This window comes from Bos grunniens, chromosome 11, assembly GCF_055505025.1.
Source record: "Bos grunniens cultivar Pamir isolate PY7600 chromosome 11, Bosgru_T2T1.0, whole genome shotgun sequence".
Lineage (NCBI taxonomy): Eukaryota > Metazoa > Chordata > Mammalia > Artiodactyla > Bovidae > Bos > Bos grunniens.
The window spans coordinates 74,998,374-75,012,255 of record NC_141175.1 but is presented as its reverse complement, the minus strand read 5'-3'; the positions used below and the strand labels follow the sequence as shown (position 1 = coordinate 75,012,255).

At 42.4% G+C, this 13,882-nt stretch overlaps 1 protein-coding gene across 22 annotated transcripts in view; it reads right to left on the bottom strand.

The window, feature by feature from the left end:
- The window catches only part of NRXN1 (neurexin 1), a 1,228,058-nt gene that overhangs the window by 464,935 nt on the left and 749,241 nt on the right, over positions 1 to 13,882 (bottom strand). For 2 of the 22 annotated variants that reach the window (XM_086326969.1, XM_086326970.1), the window contains exon 1: positions 1,334 to 1,592. The exons of the other annotated variants lie outside the window; for them this stretch is intronic. In XM_086326969.1, the coding sequence (XP_086183095.1) occupies positions 1,334 to 1,577 (244 nt within the window). In that variant the 5' untranslated portion in view covers positions 1,578 to 1,592. Of the gene's footprint in view, positions 1 to 1,333; positions 1,593 to 13,882 lie in introns of those variants that run through there. 22 annotated transcript variants of the gene reach the window in all.

Below are 13,882 nucleotides of genomic sequence, written 5' to 3'. Positions count from 1 at the left end.
AACCAGAACTGTCTCCAGGTGGGAAGCCTTCCCTGGGGAAGGGGCCATTCTGCTGTAACTAGCAGCTGCTGGGGGGGGGGGGGGGGCGGGCGGGAGAGGAATTCCCTAGGGAGGGGTAAAGGGTTCAGTGAGGAACCAAGTCTGAAAGGGAAAGGGGCCCCCGCAAGCAAAAGAGGGAGAAAAAGATGTAAAAAGAATGTCCGTAACTTTCACCTTGCTTCTTAAAGTAACAGACTTTACACCAGGGGAAAAGAAAAATTGGGACTGGGGGAAGACACACACACACACACACACACACACGCACACACACAAACTGCTGATGTTTTATTTATTGAAAACTCAGAGAATCTGAAATAGGCATTTATCTGAAGATGCCAGGAACCTGGCTTTACACTGCTGGCCATTCTGGAGAAGAAACCTGCCAACCAAAGCTTTCCTCCATACTCTGCTCTTTACAAAGGAATTCCCGGTGAGGAGAACAATTCTCTCTGTTCTAACTTCTCCTCCTCCAGGCAGACCTCCTAGCTTAATTATACAAGCCAGCACTGACCCACCTGCCCTCTTTGGGGAACACTACACTCTGAGGAAGGAGGACACAGGACCTCCCTTATCCCAACAGCCTTCAGACATGATCCAAAAAGAAGCATATAAGTGTGAGGGATGGGGAAAAGCGGATGGGGTTCAGGGGTCCTCTCTAAACTGGGTAGGGCCTGGCAATCATAAGAGAGGGTGCCTCCACCACCTTCCTACCTTCTCCAATTAAGAGAAGAGGTGGGGACAAGTGGAAATAGCCTCCTGTTGAGTGAGTCCCGGGACCTGCCACCATCACTGCAGTCTGGGTGCTCTTTGGAGGAACGTGCGGGCTGGAACCTCTCCTTCCCCCAGACCAGGGAAGATGGGCAGGAGGTGGGGCAGCACACAGCACAGACAAAAGGTTCGGCAGAGCGCTCCTCTCTCGGGAGCTCAGGTCCCTGGGCAGAGCTCGGTCCCCTATTCGGCCACACTGAGTGACCTTCTCGCTAGTAACGCCCCCTTCCCGCGGGGCCCAGGCGCCCGACCAGGGATGGTCCTTTAATAGGTGCCCACATCTCTCTCCCGACACCCCCCGACATGGAACGCCCCTCCCACCCCTCACCACAAACACCCGCGACGCCTTCCTCCAACCCCTTTCTATTGTCTTCAAAGAGATAAGTGGCTCCCACCAAACACACCCAAATGCACCTCCCTCCCTCGCGCTCCCATTTCTCCGAGCCTTAAGGGCCGAGAAGCGAGTGCAGGGTTGGAAGCGGGGAGCGAGGGAGTAACCCGCGAGAACTTGGCATCGCAGACCCACCGTGTCCGCCTCGCAAGGATGCCGGTGACCTGTAGATTGCAATAGGCACTGAATGATGCTTGCTGCTGCCATGGAAATGGTGGATGTGGTGCGCTCCCAAACTGGACGCCCCCCAAGCCACTCCTAGGAGGCCGCTGAGGGTGAGCGGGACTATCCAGAGCAGGGCCAGGCGCCCCCCCGCGCCGCCGCCGCCGCCCCCAGGCGAGCCCAGCTCGGCTCCGCACCGGAGCATCCTCTGGTACATGGCGGGGCGCCCGCCGAGGGGCCGCCGCCGCGGGAGGCAAAGTTTGGGGCGCGGGGAGGGGAGAGGGCGCTGGGGAGCGGGCAGCTCAGGGTGGGCTGCAGGGCCGGCCGCCTCACCGCGCCAGGGCACCCATCCTCTCCCTCCTTCGGACAGTCTTCTCGGGGTCCTGGAGTCCGCCGTGCCTTGCACCCCAAAGATTCCGAAACATAGCCGAGGCGAATGCAGCTGATAGGGGCTTGTCTGGAAAGGCAGTCCCGGGGAACAGCAAACGCGGAGCGGGCGGCTGCTCCCAGATTTCCAGGGCTCCAGGTTCTCGAGAGATACTCCCAAAGAGTTTCGGGCGAGTGCGTGCCGGGGGGTGGGGAGCGGGGAAATGGTTTAAAGCTCCTCCCGGAGGGTCCTCACTTCTACATGACAGCCATCCACCGCGAATCCACTAGGTAAATCCGTTTAGCATTGTGTGTGGGAACCGAGGAGGCCACTTCGCCGGCCCAACCTCCTTTCAAGGGAGAAGCAGACCCCATGGACTCCAGGCGCCCCTTCGCTCCATTCAGCTCGGGCCGGCTCGCCCGCTCGCGCCAGCCTCCCCCGGGCAGCGCGCGGAGCAGCGGCGCGCATCGCCTGCTCCCGAGGCAATCTCCGCGTCCGCCGCCTCCTGACACTTACGCCCGGCAAGGGGTTCAGAGGGAAGAGTGCACCCTTACGAAAGAAGCAGGGATCGAACGGGGGAAAGAGAGCTGGGGAAAAGCAGAAGCAGACAAAGGAGTGGGGCGAGGTGGGGGCGGGGGGGGGGAGCAAAAGAAAAAGAAAAAAAAAAGAGAGAAGAAAAACCACACAAGCTGGCGAAGCGAGGGGCTCTATGCAAATCTGCAGTCTCCAAACAGCAAATCACTGAAGCTCGGATGCAATGCAGAGGACGAGCCTATGTAACGAGGGAGGCTGGTCTGGCTTCCCACAAAAATCGCCCTGCTTTGCCTCTCTCAAGCATTCTCCACACATCAAAGGGACACGTGTACCGCGATGCGGGGAACACCTAAAAGGCAACTCTCCCTCCTCTGCCAGGTGATCCCGCCGTCTGAATTACAACGGCAAATGGCACCCTTCCCCTACCCCTACGGTTTAGATGTAACCAGTGTCTTGAGAGCTCTTAAAAGAGAAAGAATTCGGCTCTTTTTATTGGACCAAACTTGTTCTGCCAGGTGTTCAAACCGAATCTGCGAAATATGGCTTGACACCATCTACTCAAGCATCAGTTTTGATGATCTGTTAATTACACATATTACTCATAACAAAGAGCCCTGGTTCCTACTACAATATCATATTTCATATAAGGCAGTAGAAGTGCAGGGAGCCAAACTACACAAGGAGGAAAAGGAAGGAGTAAATCTGGCCATTGAGGAAGAGACAGAAAAAGAGAGAATAAGAGAGAGAAGGAGACAGCTGAGAACGGATGACAGAAGAAAGAAACAGTATGAATGAGATTGTGTCTTGGTCCAACATTTTAGGGTTCTTTAAGAACCCCCAAGATCTCTGTAAAAGCACAGTTATGAAGATCTTTTATATGGATGCAGTTCTGCTTTTCTATTATCATGTTTCACAAGGAAAATAACACCAACAAATCAGGAAATAAAAATTCCTTAATCTAGTACCCCTAAGGAAGAGAGGACATTATATTCTATTGGTGAAATGAAGAATCTTTAACCTGAAACCATGTGTCCTGGAAAAGACAACACACAACTGAGAGTAAAAATCTTAGCATGGCAAGTAGACTTAGCCATGACGACCACAGTCACTGGCAGCGGCTGCTGCTGCTGCTAAGTTGCTTCAGTCGTGTCTGACTCTGTGCGACCCCATAGAAGGCAGCCCATTAAGCTCCCCCGTCCCTGGGATTCTCCAGGCAAGAATACTGGAGTAGGTTGCCATTTCCTTCTCCAATGTGTGAAAGTGAAGTCGCTCAGTTGTGTCTGACTCTTAGCGACCCCATGGACTGCAGCCTACCAGGCTCCTCTGTCCATGGGATTTTCCACGCAAAAGTACTGGAGTGGGGTGCCATTGCCTTCCCTGCACTGACGGCTAGTAGACAAGATATGGAAGTATGATTAAAACAGTTCCCTGGTTTCTAAAAGAAGATAAAAACTATGGCATGACTAGTGGCTGGACTTTTTTTTGTGTTTATTCCTATTTAAAGACAAAGGAAAACAACTCTGAGTAAGCACTACCTCTCACAGTCTACTTACTGTCTATATAATCCCTTATGCTAACAAAATTATGTATTGAAAAAAGGAATTCTAGAAGGATTTGATACAAATCATCCACTCACCCAATTGGTGATTTAGATGAATGGCACCCCACTCCAGTACTCTTGCCTGGAAAATCCCATGGACGGAGGAGCATGGTGGGCTGCAGTCTGTGGGGTCGCTAAGAGTCGGACACGACTGAGCGACTTCACTTTCACTTTTCACTTTCATGCATTGGAGGAGGAAATGGCAACCCACTCCAGTGTTCTTGCCTGGAGAATCCCAGGGACGGCGGGGCCTGGTGGGCTGCTGTCTATGGGGTCGCACAGAGTCAGACACGACTGAAGCGACTTAGCAGCAGCAGCAGCACTGCTTCCTAGTTCATTCAGAGTCAATCCTGGGACTCTGGTGGTCACTATGTTACCGGTGTACAGGGACTGCCTAATCAAATGTGTAGCATTCCAACACCTTACATCCTTGGCAAAAGTTTACTTTATTTTACTGAAAACATAATAGTTCAGTTCAGCTCAGTTCAGTTGCTCAGTCGTGTCAGACTCTTTACAACCCCATGAACTGCAGCACACCAGACCCCCATGTTCATCACCAACTCCCAGAGTCCACCCAAACCCATGTCCATCGAGTCGGTGATGCCATCCAACTATCTCATCCTCTGTCATCCCCTTTTCCTCCTGCCCTCAATCTTTCCCAGCATCAGGGTCTTTTCAAATGAGTCAGCTCTTCACATCAGGTGGCCAAAGTATTGGAATTTCAGCTTCAACATCAGTCCTTCCAATGAACACCCAAGACTAATCTCCTTTAGGATGGACTGGTTGGATCTCCTTGCAGTCCAAGGCACTCTCAAGAGTCTTCTTCAACACCACAGTTCAAAAGCATCAATTCTTCGGCTTTTTTTATAGTCCAACTCTCACATCCATACATGACCACAGGAAAAACCATAGCCTAAATAGCTTAGTCAGGCTAGTGAAGGTGCTTTTATCTGTTTAAATACACCATGTCTCCCAACTTACCACAACTGCTTAAAGATCAAGAGAACCCAAATCCAGCACTTTCCACTGTGTCCTGTTCCCATCCTTATCCCCAATCCATTTTCTCTCATTTTGTTACTTTTTAGCATGTGGGTTTTAATTCACTAGATTGTAAATATCCATTTTTAAAACATCCAGTAAGCTTCAAAAAGAAAAATGAGGAGCACTAATTTAGGAGATGGGAAATCTGGGCTCCCTTCTTGGCACTGCCATTTAAAATACTGGTTATGTCACATTAGTAACCTAGCATCTCCCCAAGGTTCTGTGGCTTCCTTTATAAAACAGTCATGTCCCTGTCTTTCCTAACAATCCCACAGGGCAGGAAGGGTATAATGTAATATTTAATGAGAGAGGACTTTAAAATATATCAAACACTCCACAGGGTACAGGCAGTATGTCTCTCGTTCTGTAGAGGTCTAACATATTGGAGCTGATGGGCCTACACCATTCATCCGGTTCCTTTCCATCTATAGATATGTAGAGCACTGCATGGTTCTCTGATAGCCTGGTTAAGCGTGATGATCTGTCCTTCCCTTCCTAACTAGATAGTAGATTCCTGAAGGGGAGAGGAGACAAACCTTCATTTGTACTCCCTCTAGTGCCCGGCATTTGTGAAATGAAAATGTATCTCTTAATGCATATAGTCAATTGTCATTATTTACAGAAATTATGGTCTAAAAAGTGACTATGAACACTGATTTAGGGAATACAAACCATTGCTCCTATGGGTTAGGTTCCTAAGTCTCTGGTCACAGTATTTTCATCAACAGATTGATATATAACCTTATTTTATTGTTTTCTGTTTAAAGACATTTTCACTGAAAAAAAAATATATATATATAGTCAATTCATAACACTGAATTCAGAGCCAAGATCACTATAACTTAAGCCTGAATGAAGCTTCTCTAACCTACTTATTTTCTCCGTAAGACATATCATGGCTTTCTTGCGCTCAGGAACATTAAACAGCACTTCAACATTATGTTTAGGGACTGTTTTAAAGAGCAAAATCACCAACAAAAAGAACAGAAATGTGAAAAATATGGTACTAAATAGACCACACAAAGGACATTTGTTTACAATATAAGCTGAAGGCAGAATGTTGCCTTGTTTGACCTCAACTGGGAAGGCGGGTGTTCAGGACTCACATGTTTTGCCTCTCTGTGCATATCTGTTAAGGATCACCTTGGTGCCATGAGTACTGATTTGGGGTTATAAATTTTATTGCAGAGGTGAGGTCACACCTGTGAAAAACAGGAATTTACTTTCTTGAATTAACAAGAAGGAGGGGGTGAAATTTGGGAAATGATTTGTATAAATGAAAGAAATAGGAATAGAGTAAGTGTAGAAGATTTTGATGAACCTTTCCAAGAGCACTCGATGAACAAAAGACTCCCCTGACTGTCTTACATTATCTCAGGCCTTGGGAGATGATGGTGGGGTTAGGGAAGGCATAGGCCAGGAATCTCAGTTTTACTGGAGTCTCAAGGGCTTAAGAGGAAATATTTATGACTGCCTTGAAAGAAGAAATTGTAGCTGTCTGGGGCACCTTTGCAATACTTAGGAGGTTCTGGGATGGATTCTGTGATACAGATGCTGCAATATTTGTTATAAATGACTGTAATTTGGTGGAACAAGGAGCAATTCTATCTAGAAAGTAGAGAAAAGTCTTCTGAGCAAACTCATGCCTAATGTGGATGAAGCAAATAAAGCTTGTGCTTACTCTTGATGTCTCTTCAGCGGGTCCATTCCTGAGGCTGGAAATGTATTATTTAAAGAAACTGAGGTAGCGCTGACATATGTTCTCACGTGCGTAAACAACTGTTTGGAGGAGACAAAGTGCTTGGCTGCCCGTAATTTACTCTTAAATATTTCACCATGGACAATGTGATATAAATGTGTGTCAGTACTGTTCTATGTCTCAGGAGAATTGGTTGCTTTCACCAGGAATGCATGCTCTAATGTTTCAGCCAGAACCACAGAAGTCAGAGGGGGCTTCTAGAAGGCTTGAGTTATCATCATCTCCAATCATGATATGGCTTTGCTCATTAATTGGAATATATGTTGGAAACAGGTTATCATTAATGACATAAATGGCTTGTCATTTTGTTAATGGAGGTTAAGAATGGATGTCTTTGGTGAAATCATTAACATTCAAGATAGGTGGACTGGCCAAAATTTTTATGAACATGCTTTGCTTCTATTTGAGTAGACTATGCGGATCTAAGAGACCTTTCACCCTTTACTGTAAGAAATAGTGCCATAATACTAGTAATAATAAGAACTAACACATTTGCAACTGTCACAACTCTGAGAGATGTAAAAGAGTGAGATCATTTAGTCATCACAAAACGATATGAAACCAGTGCTCACTGATCCCTAACAAAACTTGATCGCTTAATTCTAATAGATAGGATCTGAATGCTACCACTGAAATACTGCCATATTTGCTTCAAGAAATTCTACTTGCAAGACATTTTTGGGAGGTGGTGCTTAAAAGAACCAGGAGTTGGAAATTAATCAAGCCTCCATAACAGGCTATAAGATTTTGTACCTACTTAGTAATAAATGTCTGCTTCTGTAGCAAAAGTTGGTCTGCGTCTTAAATCCCCTAGGACCTGTGGGAATGCTTGGGAGACTGGTTCACCCTCCCCTGCCTCTGACTACCTTGCATACCAAGATCTACCAAGAGAATCTAATATCTATAAATGGGAGGCTATTCTAGATTCATTCACAGCCAATGATTCACAGTGGACAAGAAGGCAGGTGATTTAGTGTGAAGAAATGGGAGATGGGATTGAAAGCTGAGGGGAGAAAAGAAAGAAAATAGATGAAGAAAGAGAAGAGCGTGTAGAAGGGGGAGTGTGCACAGAAATGGAAAAGGACAGGTCACTTCAAACTATTTTTTCCTATTCCTAATATCAACCCTTTTGCCTCAAGAAGCAGGATGGTTGTCAGGCAGACACTTCCCAGCTTTTTGTATTTTTCTTAACACTTAATTGGAAATGGTTACAGCTCAGTATTAAGCTTTTAAAATAGAAAAGTAGACACTAAAACAGCAGAGAGGAAGTATATTAAAACCCAGAGGCAGCGCCAATCTTTTAAAAATTAAAAATGAGAGTGTCAGTCATGCATTTTGAAAGAAAGAGAGAACCCATGTATCCATCTACCTGCATTTCTGGGTGGGGATTGAGAGACAGTAAAGAGGGGGAGACCGAGGAGAGGATGCTCTCTGTGAAGCTGGAACGACAAACCTCTGATCCTGTTACCTTTGTGGGTTATTGCAGATCCCTAAAGGTGTTCTGATAAAAAATCGGGGAAAGAGAGAAGAGACAAAGGAAAAAAAAAAAAAGGAAGGCAAGAAGGAGGGAGGGAGGAAGAAAGAGAATGAATGAAAGAGGGGGGGAAGGGAGGGAGGGAGGGAGGAAGGAAGGAAGGAGACATGCCAGGACTAAAAGCATCCCTGGAAATCTTGTAGTTCAATCTCTTCAGATGATAAAGTTGAGGTCCACAAAAGTAATAATGATACCAAAACTTCAGATATACTTATGATGTGTTTACTTATCTGGAAGTGCACCTTCATCTCCCACCACCCATAGTCTCATCATAGATGTAGATTGGTGAATTCAATCCATGTACCCACTACCTAGAACCTCCACACTGATATACCAAAGGAGGCAGAGTAGCGGGAACCCAACATGAGACAGCACGATGCCCAGTTTACTCAAAATAAATTAAAGCCTGCGGTTGGATTTGTGAAATATCAATCGATTTATTCAATCACAGTTAGTGGTGTTTAGGCCTGAAATATTTTATGCTCCCTATCTTTTCTCTTGCCCTTTTAAACTAAAACTTAATTTTGACATCTGACATAAAATTCATTGCCTAAGCACCAAGGCTGGGTCATAGACATTTCATTATCAACTGCCTCTTCAAGTGTTGTGGGCATTACTTTGGCAACAACCAATCATATACTTTCAATCATTAGCATCTTATATTGTTTGTATAGTTATTTAAATGAAGTTGTGTTGCTGACAAACTCTTCCCCAGGTTCATGCCCTCTGATGGGACTGCATTCATAGTATAGAGGAAGAATATGCGGCTTGAGTGCCCAGACTGTGGGTTTGAATCTGAGTCTGTGATTATTATCCATCTGACACTGGGTTTAATGGACCCTTACCCCCATTTCCTTGTCTGTAAAATGATTATAACACTGTGTAATGAAATAGAACAGCCTCTAAAATATATTAAGCACTAAATATAAGTTACTGCCACTTACTCACTGTGCATATTTTAGGTAGTTATTAAAGACATACCAATAATGAGCTGTAACAGGATTTTTACTTTTGCCCAATTTCAGACTCTTCCCCCTCAGTCAAGTTCAGCCACCTCCATGATTCTGTTTCTCGAAAACTGTGATGCTCAAACTTTAGTGTGTCTGAGAATCACTAGAACGGCTTATTAAATCATAGATTGCTTTGCTTTTGATTCCCTTGATCTGTACAGTGGCCTGATAATTTGCATTTTTAACAAGTTCCCAGGTAATGCTCATACTGCTGGCCCAGGGGAATTAGATTTTCAGAACCACTGCTCTGTCTGAATGTCAAAGTCTTTAACATGGGTTTTATTAACCAACACCGGGGGGGCTTTCTAATTAAGCTCCTTACCAATAACTTTGCCTCTCTGGCTGTGTACTCTAAACATAGACAGCAGTGCTGTTCCCAGATCTTTAAAGCATTCTTTAAAGACTTCAAGGTGTCTACCTTATAAACCTAGATGTTCTCATTTCACACCATGTAACTATAAATTCCTTTCATTCTACTTAGAAAAAACTATTTTCTTTTCTCTCTCATCTTTTGAATTTGAGCTCACTGACTGCATGACATTACACTCTGAATCTGACTTTACTAACTTATGCAGGTGAGAATGCTTGTTTCCATATAAAACCTAATCATCCAAATAGTCAGGTACCGTTTAAAAAAGAAAAAAAAAAAAGTAGTCCCTTTCAGGTCCTGGCATTTCAAGTTTTCAGTCTGACCAGCATCAACTACGGGAGAGATCAATGACAAAAACTGACAACCTGGGAGCTGTCACCTGCATCAGTGGTGGCACAGTCTGTCACATACATGCATCACTGCAGAAGAAAGCAACACGGCATTATAGAGAATGGAACTAGAGTTGAAGGACAACTATAAGGCAAGTGAGGGTGATATAAAAACTGAGACGTAATTTGCAAATTTCTTAGTAAATAGAGATATTCAAATCTAGAACCAGACATCATACCCATGCCATGAGTTTAATTTCCTGAACGCTGGAGTACTTGGAGCATAAACCAATCTGATGTATCTTTATGGATATATGTTCTGGAGCATATGTTGCCATCTGAATTCACTAAAAATAATTTAATCATGCAATTTGAACTGAATCTCTAAATAGGTTTGTCTGGGATCTATAATCTAATCACCATCCAATTCAGGACAAATAGATTACACACTTTGTAAGAGTGATATTGTGAAGTTAGCACTACAGTTAGTTAGTGCGATTATCCCGCTACAAAGATTGCTGTTCCAGGTAATTCAAAGTTCTTTACCATGGCATATTAAGCCCTTCAAAATTTGCCTCCATCCTGCCTCTGCCTTATTTTTATCTCAACTTCTGCCACTTTCCCTGCAAACATCCTAGGCTCCCGCCACATGACCTTCTCTTCCCTAAACACACTATGTTTTTTCACTTTTGCCACTGCCCATGCAATTCTGTTAAAAGATTATCTTTTCTCCTTCCTATGTCTCTTTAATAGCTCATTTATTCTTCTATAAAATTGTTGGAAATTTTTCTAAACTCTGTCAGTTAGTTGCTAAACTCCCTCAAGTATAGACTATCAGAAATACCTGAAAAAAAAAAAATACCTGAAGTATGTAACAGTATATTTATACTATCATTGTGCTGAATGAATGGAATATCAAAATAACATATTAAATGTATCTCTGTATGTAGGAGTTTAAAAAACTCCTTATAAACCAAAAAACAAAAGAAATGAAACAAACCCTCTTCAATTTATCCTTGCAGGCTTTTGATGAGCTCGTTCATTGCCTAAGATATGTAAGAAATTTAGGTTAAACTTCAGTTTGAATGATAAATTGGTTATGAAGAATAATGGAATTCATTATCATTTTCCTATTCATGTTGTATACAGATGTCTGTCTTTCCTCTTCTATGTAAAAGGAAAATCAAATAGCACCAAGCAAAGTTGCTTGCTGCCAAGTTGAACTGCCAAGGAAACATTTATAGCCAACTTATAAATCCTTGAAAATAGGGCTTTATAATGGAAATACTGGCAGCATTTTAACTATAACCATTCAAATAATATCACTATAGCAGAACTTATAATCCAATATACCTGTTCTGGGATGGATGAGAGACTTAGCTATAGGTTTTGGGAAAACTTCCAGTGGCTCAATTCAGATTGAATGATCATTCCATTCGAATCTCTTAGGATATTTATATTTATTTCCAAATGTGTAGTATATATTCCAAAATATTTATTCTTAAAATATAGAATATATTTTTTGATACTTGCATAAAAATATATGACCTCTGAGAGGCATTTCCAAAAATCATTAATCAGTTTTTTTTTTTCAACTGTCTTCTTTTTCTTTCACGAAAGAATTACTTTCCTCAGCTTTTCTCTGTTCTGTTGCTGAGATGATTCCCCCAGAGACTTGTGTGTTTATCTTGACAGGTGTTAGTAGATTTGTGGACCTCTGTGGAATTGTTCCTAGTTGTGTTGAGGTACAGTAGAAAACACTACGTCTGCAAACTAATGAACTTACCTTATTGCATTCTAAATAAAATAAACCACCCAGTGAGTGGAATTAATCTACTAATGTCTTCCTAATGAAGCTTTCATTAGGCATATGGTGTCATCTTCAATATTTAATACATGATAGGTATTAAAACAAAGCATATCTGGTAATTTTTTAAATGCATACATGATGACTGCCTTGTATATTATTTTCAAATGAACTAGTTCACCCTCAGATTGCTTTAGGCACCTAATCAAAGAGATACAAGAAACATTTCTAGACTTGAGTGAATGTTTCACATCCAAATGGAAAGAAGAATTGTCTTATCTACCATCACCCTTAAATAATTAAAACTAGATTTGCTGTTCTAATTTTTAAGAATCGAGCTATATAATAGTGTGCAATTTTCTGTGCAATGTAAAATGCCACTCATTAATGAAATTTAGGAGCCAGATATCGAGAATGGAATGGTGTTAGTCCAATTCACAGTGGTTTGCTTTAAAATAATGCTACTTCCTAGCATAGCAAACAGCAGATTAAATTCTGATTGAACACTTCAATGGTCAATGGAAGATCAGCTGCTAACATAATCTGTATCCTTTCTTATTGGCAAGAAAAAAAAAAAGCAAAGTATAATGCAGAAATACCTGCCTACTTCAGAAATTCATCAGTTTGGGATCATGTGCTATCTTATTCCATCTAACAATTATAGTACCATGTAGACAAGCCACAGAGAAGTCACATCCTCATTGCTGTACTAAGCCAAATTCTTAATTTCTCATTTCAGGTTGCCATATAATATTATCTCCTATCTTGGAACAGTAATCACGGTTGTCCAAATGAGACTTGAAGATCTTATCAGTCATGCATTTTACTATTATTATTAAAATTTACTCATTTAAATGATTCTTTACTGCCAGGCCTTTCAGAGGCTAGAAAACAGACACAGTAAAAGAGTAAAGGTGGGTCTTTTTTCCTTCAGCAGTAGGAGCCAGAAACAGTATGAAAGCAACAGGTCATGAAGAAAGGCAGTTTCCTACTTGAGGGATTAGACAGTACCCTCTTTTGTACTGTTCAATCACGGTTTTGATTATTTTTTCAAGTGATACTGATTTTTTTTTCAATTTACATAGTCTCTAAAGAAACTGCAAGAGATCCCCAAACACAAACCATCTCAGGCAATCAATAAAACAGATTTTAAAAAGCCCTCATTTATATTTACTGGAGAAGGCAATGGCACCCCACTCCAGTACTCTTGCCTGGAAAAACCCATGGACAGAGGAGCCTGGTAGGGTGCAGTCCATGGGGTTGTGAAGAGTTGGACATGACTGAGTGACTTCACTTTCACTTTTCACTTTCATGCACTGGAGAAGGAAATGGCAACCCATTCTAGTGTTCTTGCCTGGAGCATCCCAGGGACGGGGGAGCCTGGTGGGCTGCCGTCTATGGGGTCGCACAGAGTTGGACACAACTGAAGTAGCAGTAGCAGCATTTATATTTACAGCCTTGAGCAAACCTGCACACAGCATATAAAATAATAATAACAATAAACTAAACCACAACACAAGCTAAAGATAATTAGTTTGACAAGAAAGACTTTGAACTGATACGTGAGGCTTTTTTCTTTTATTCTTTAGGGAAAATACAGGTGATTTTTATTTTGAAGCAGCTCACATTTGCTAGCATTACAAAATTGAAAACTATGTAAGTTTCAGCAAATGTTTGCTGTCCTTTTTGGATTCACAACAATAATGACTGCCATCAGTCAGTATTGCATTCAGATTTGAGAACATTTGAAGCATAAAACTGTGCTCTTGAATATCATGTGAAAATCTTAATCACTTTAAAATGCTTTTACATTCAAGGAGGAGTAGGGCATAGTCTTAATAGAGGCAAACAACAGTTATATGTATAAAATGGGAAGTAAAATCATGAGGTTGTTTTCACAGCCCATTTTTTTTTTTTAAGGTTTATTGCTTATGAGTCATGTTTAAGGAAGCTGCACTTTTTCTATGCTGGACTGTTATATCAGATAATTAAAAACAGAAATTTCCTGTAGCTAAATAGTAGGGTTGTGACAAAACCTTATTACTTATCTCAACATATTCCTCAGTTACCCAGTTTGCCTAGAATCCTACATTTCATACTATTAACAGACACCTGAGGTATGGTGGATGATTAGTAAACAAAGCTCTAACTTTTATTTTAATCATTCTTTT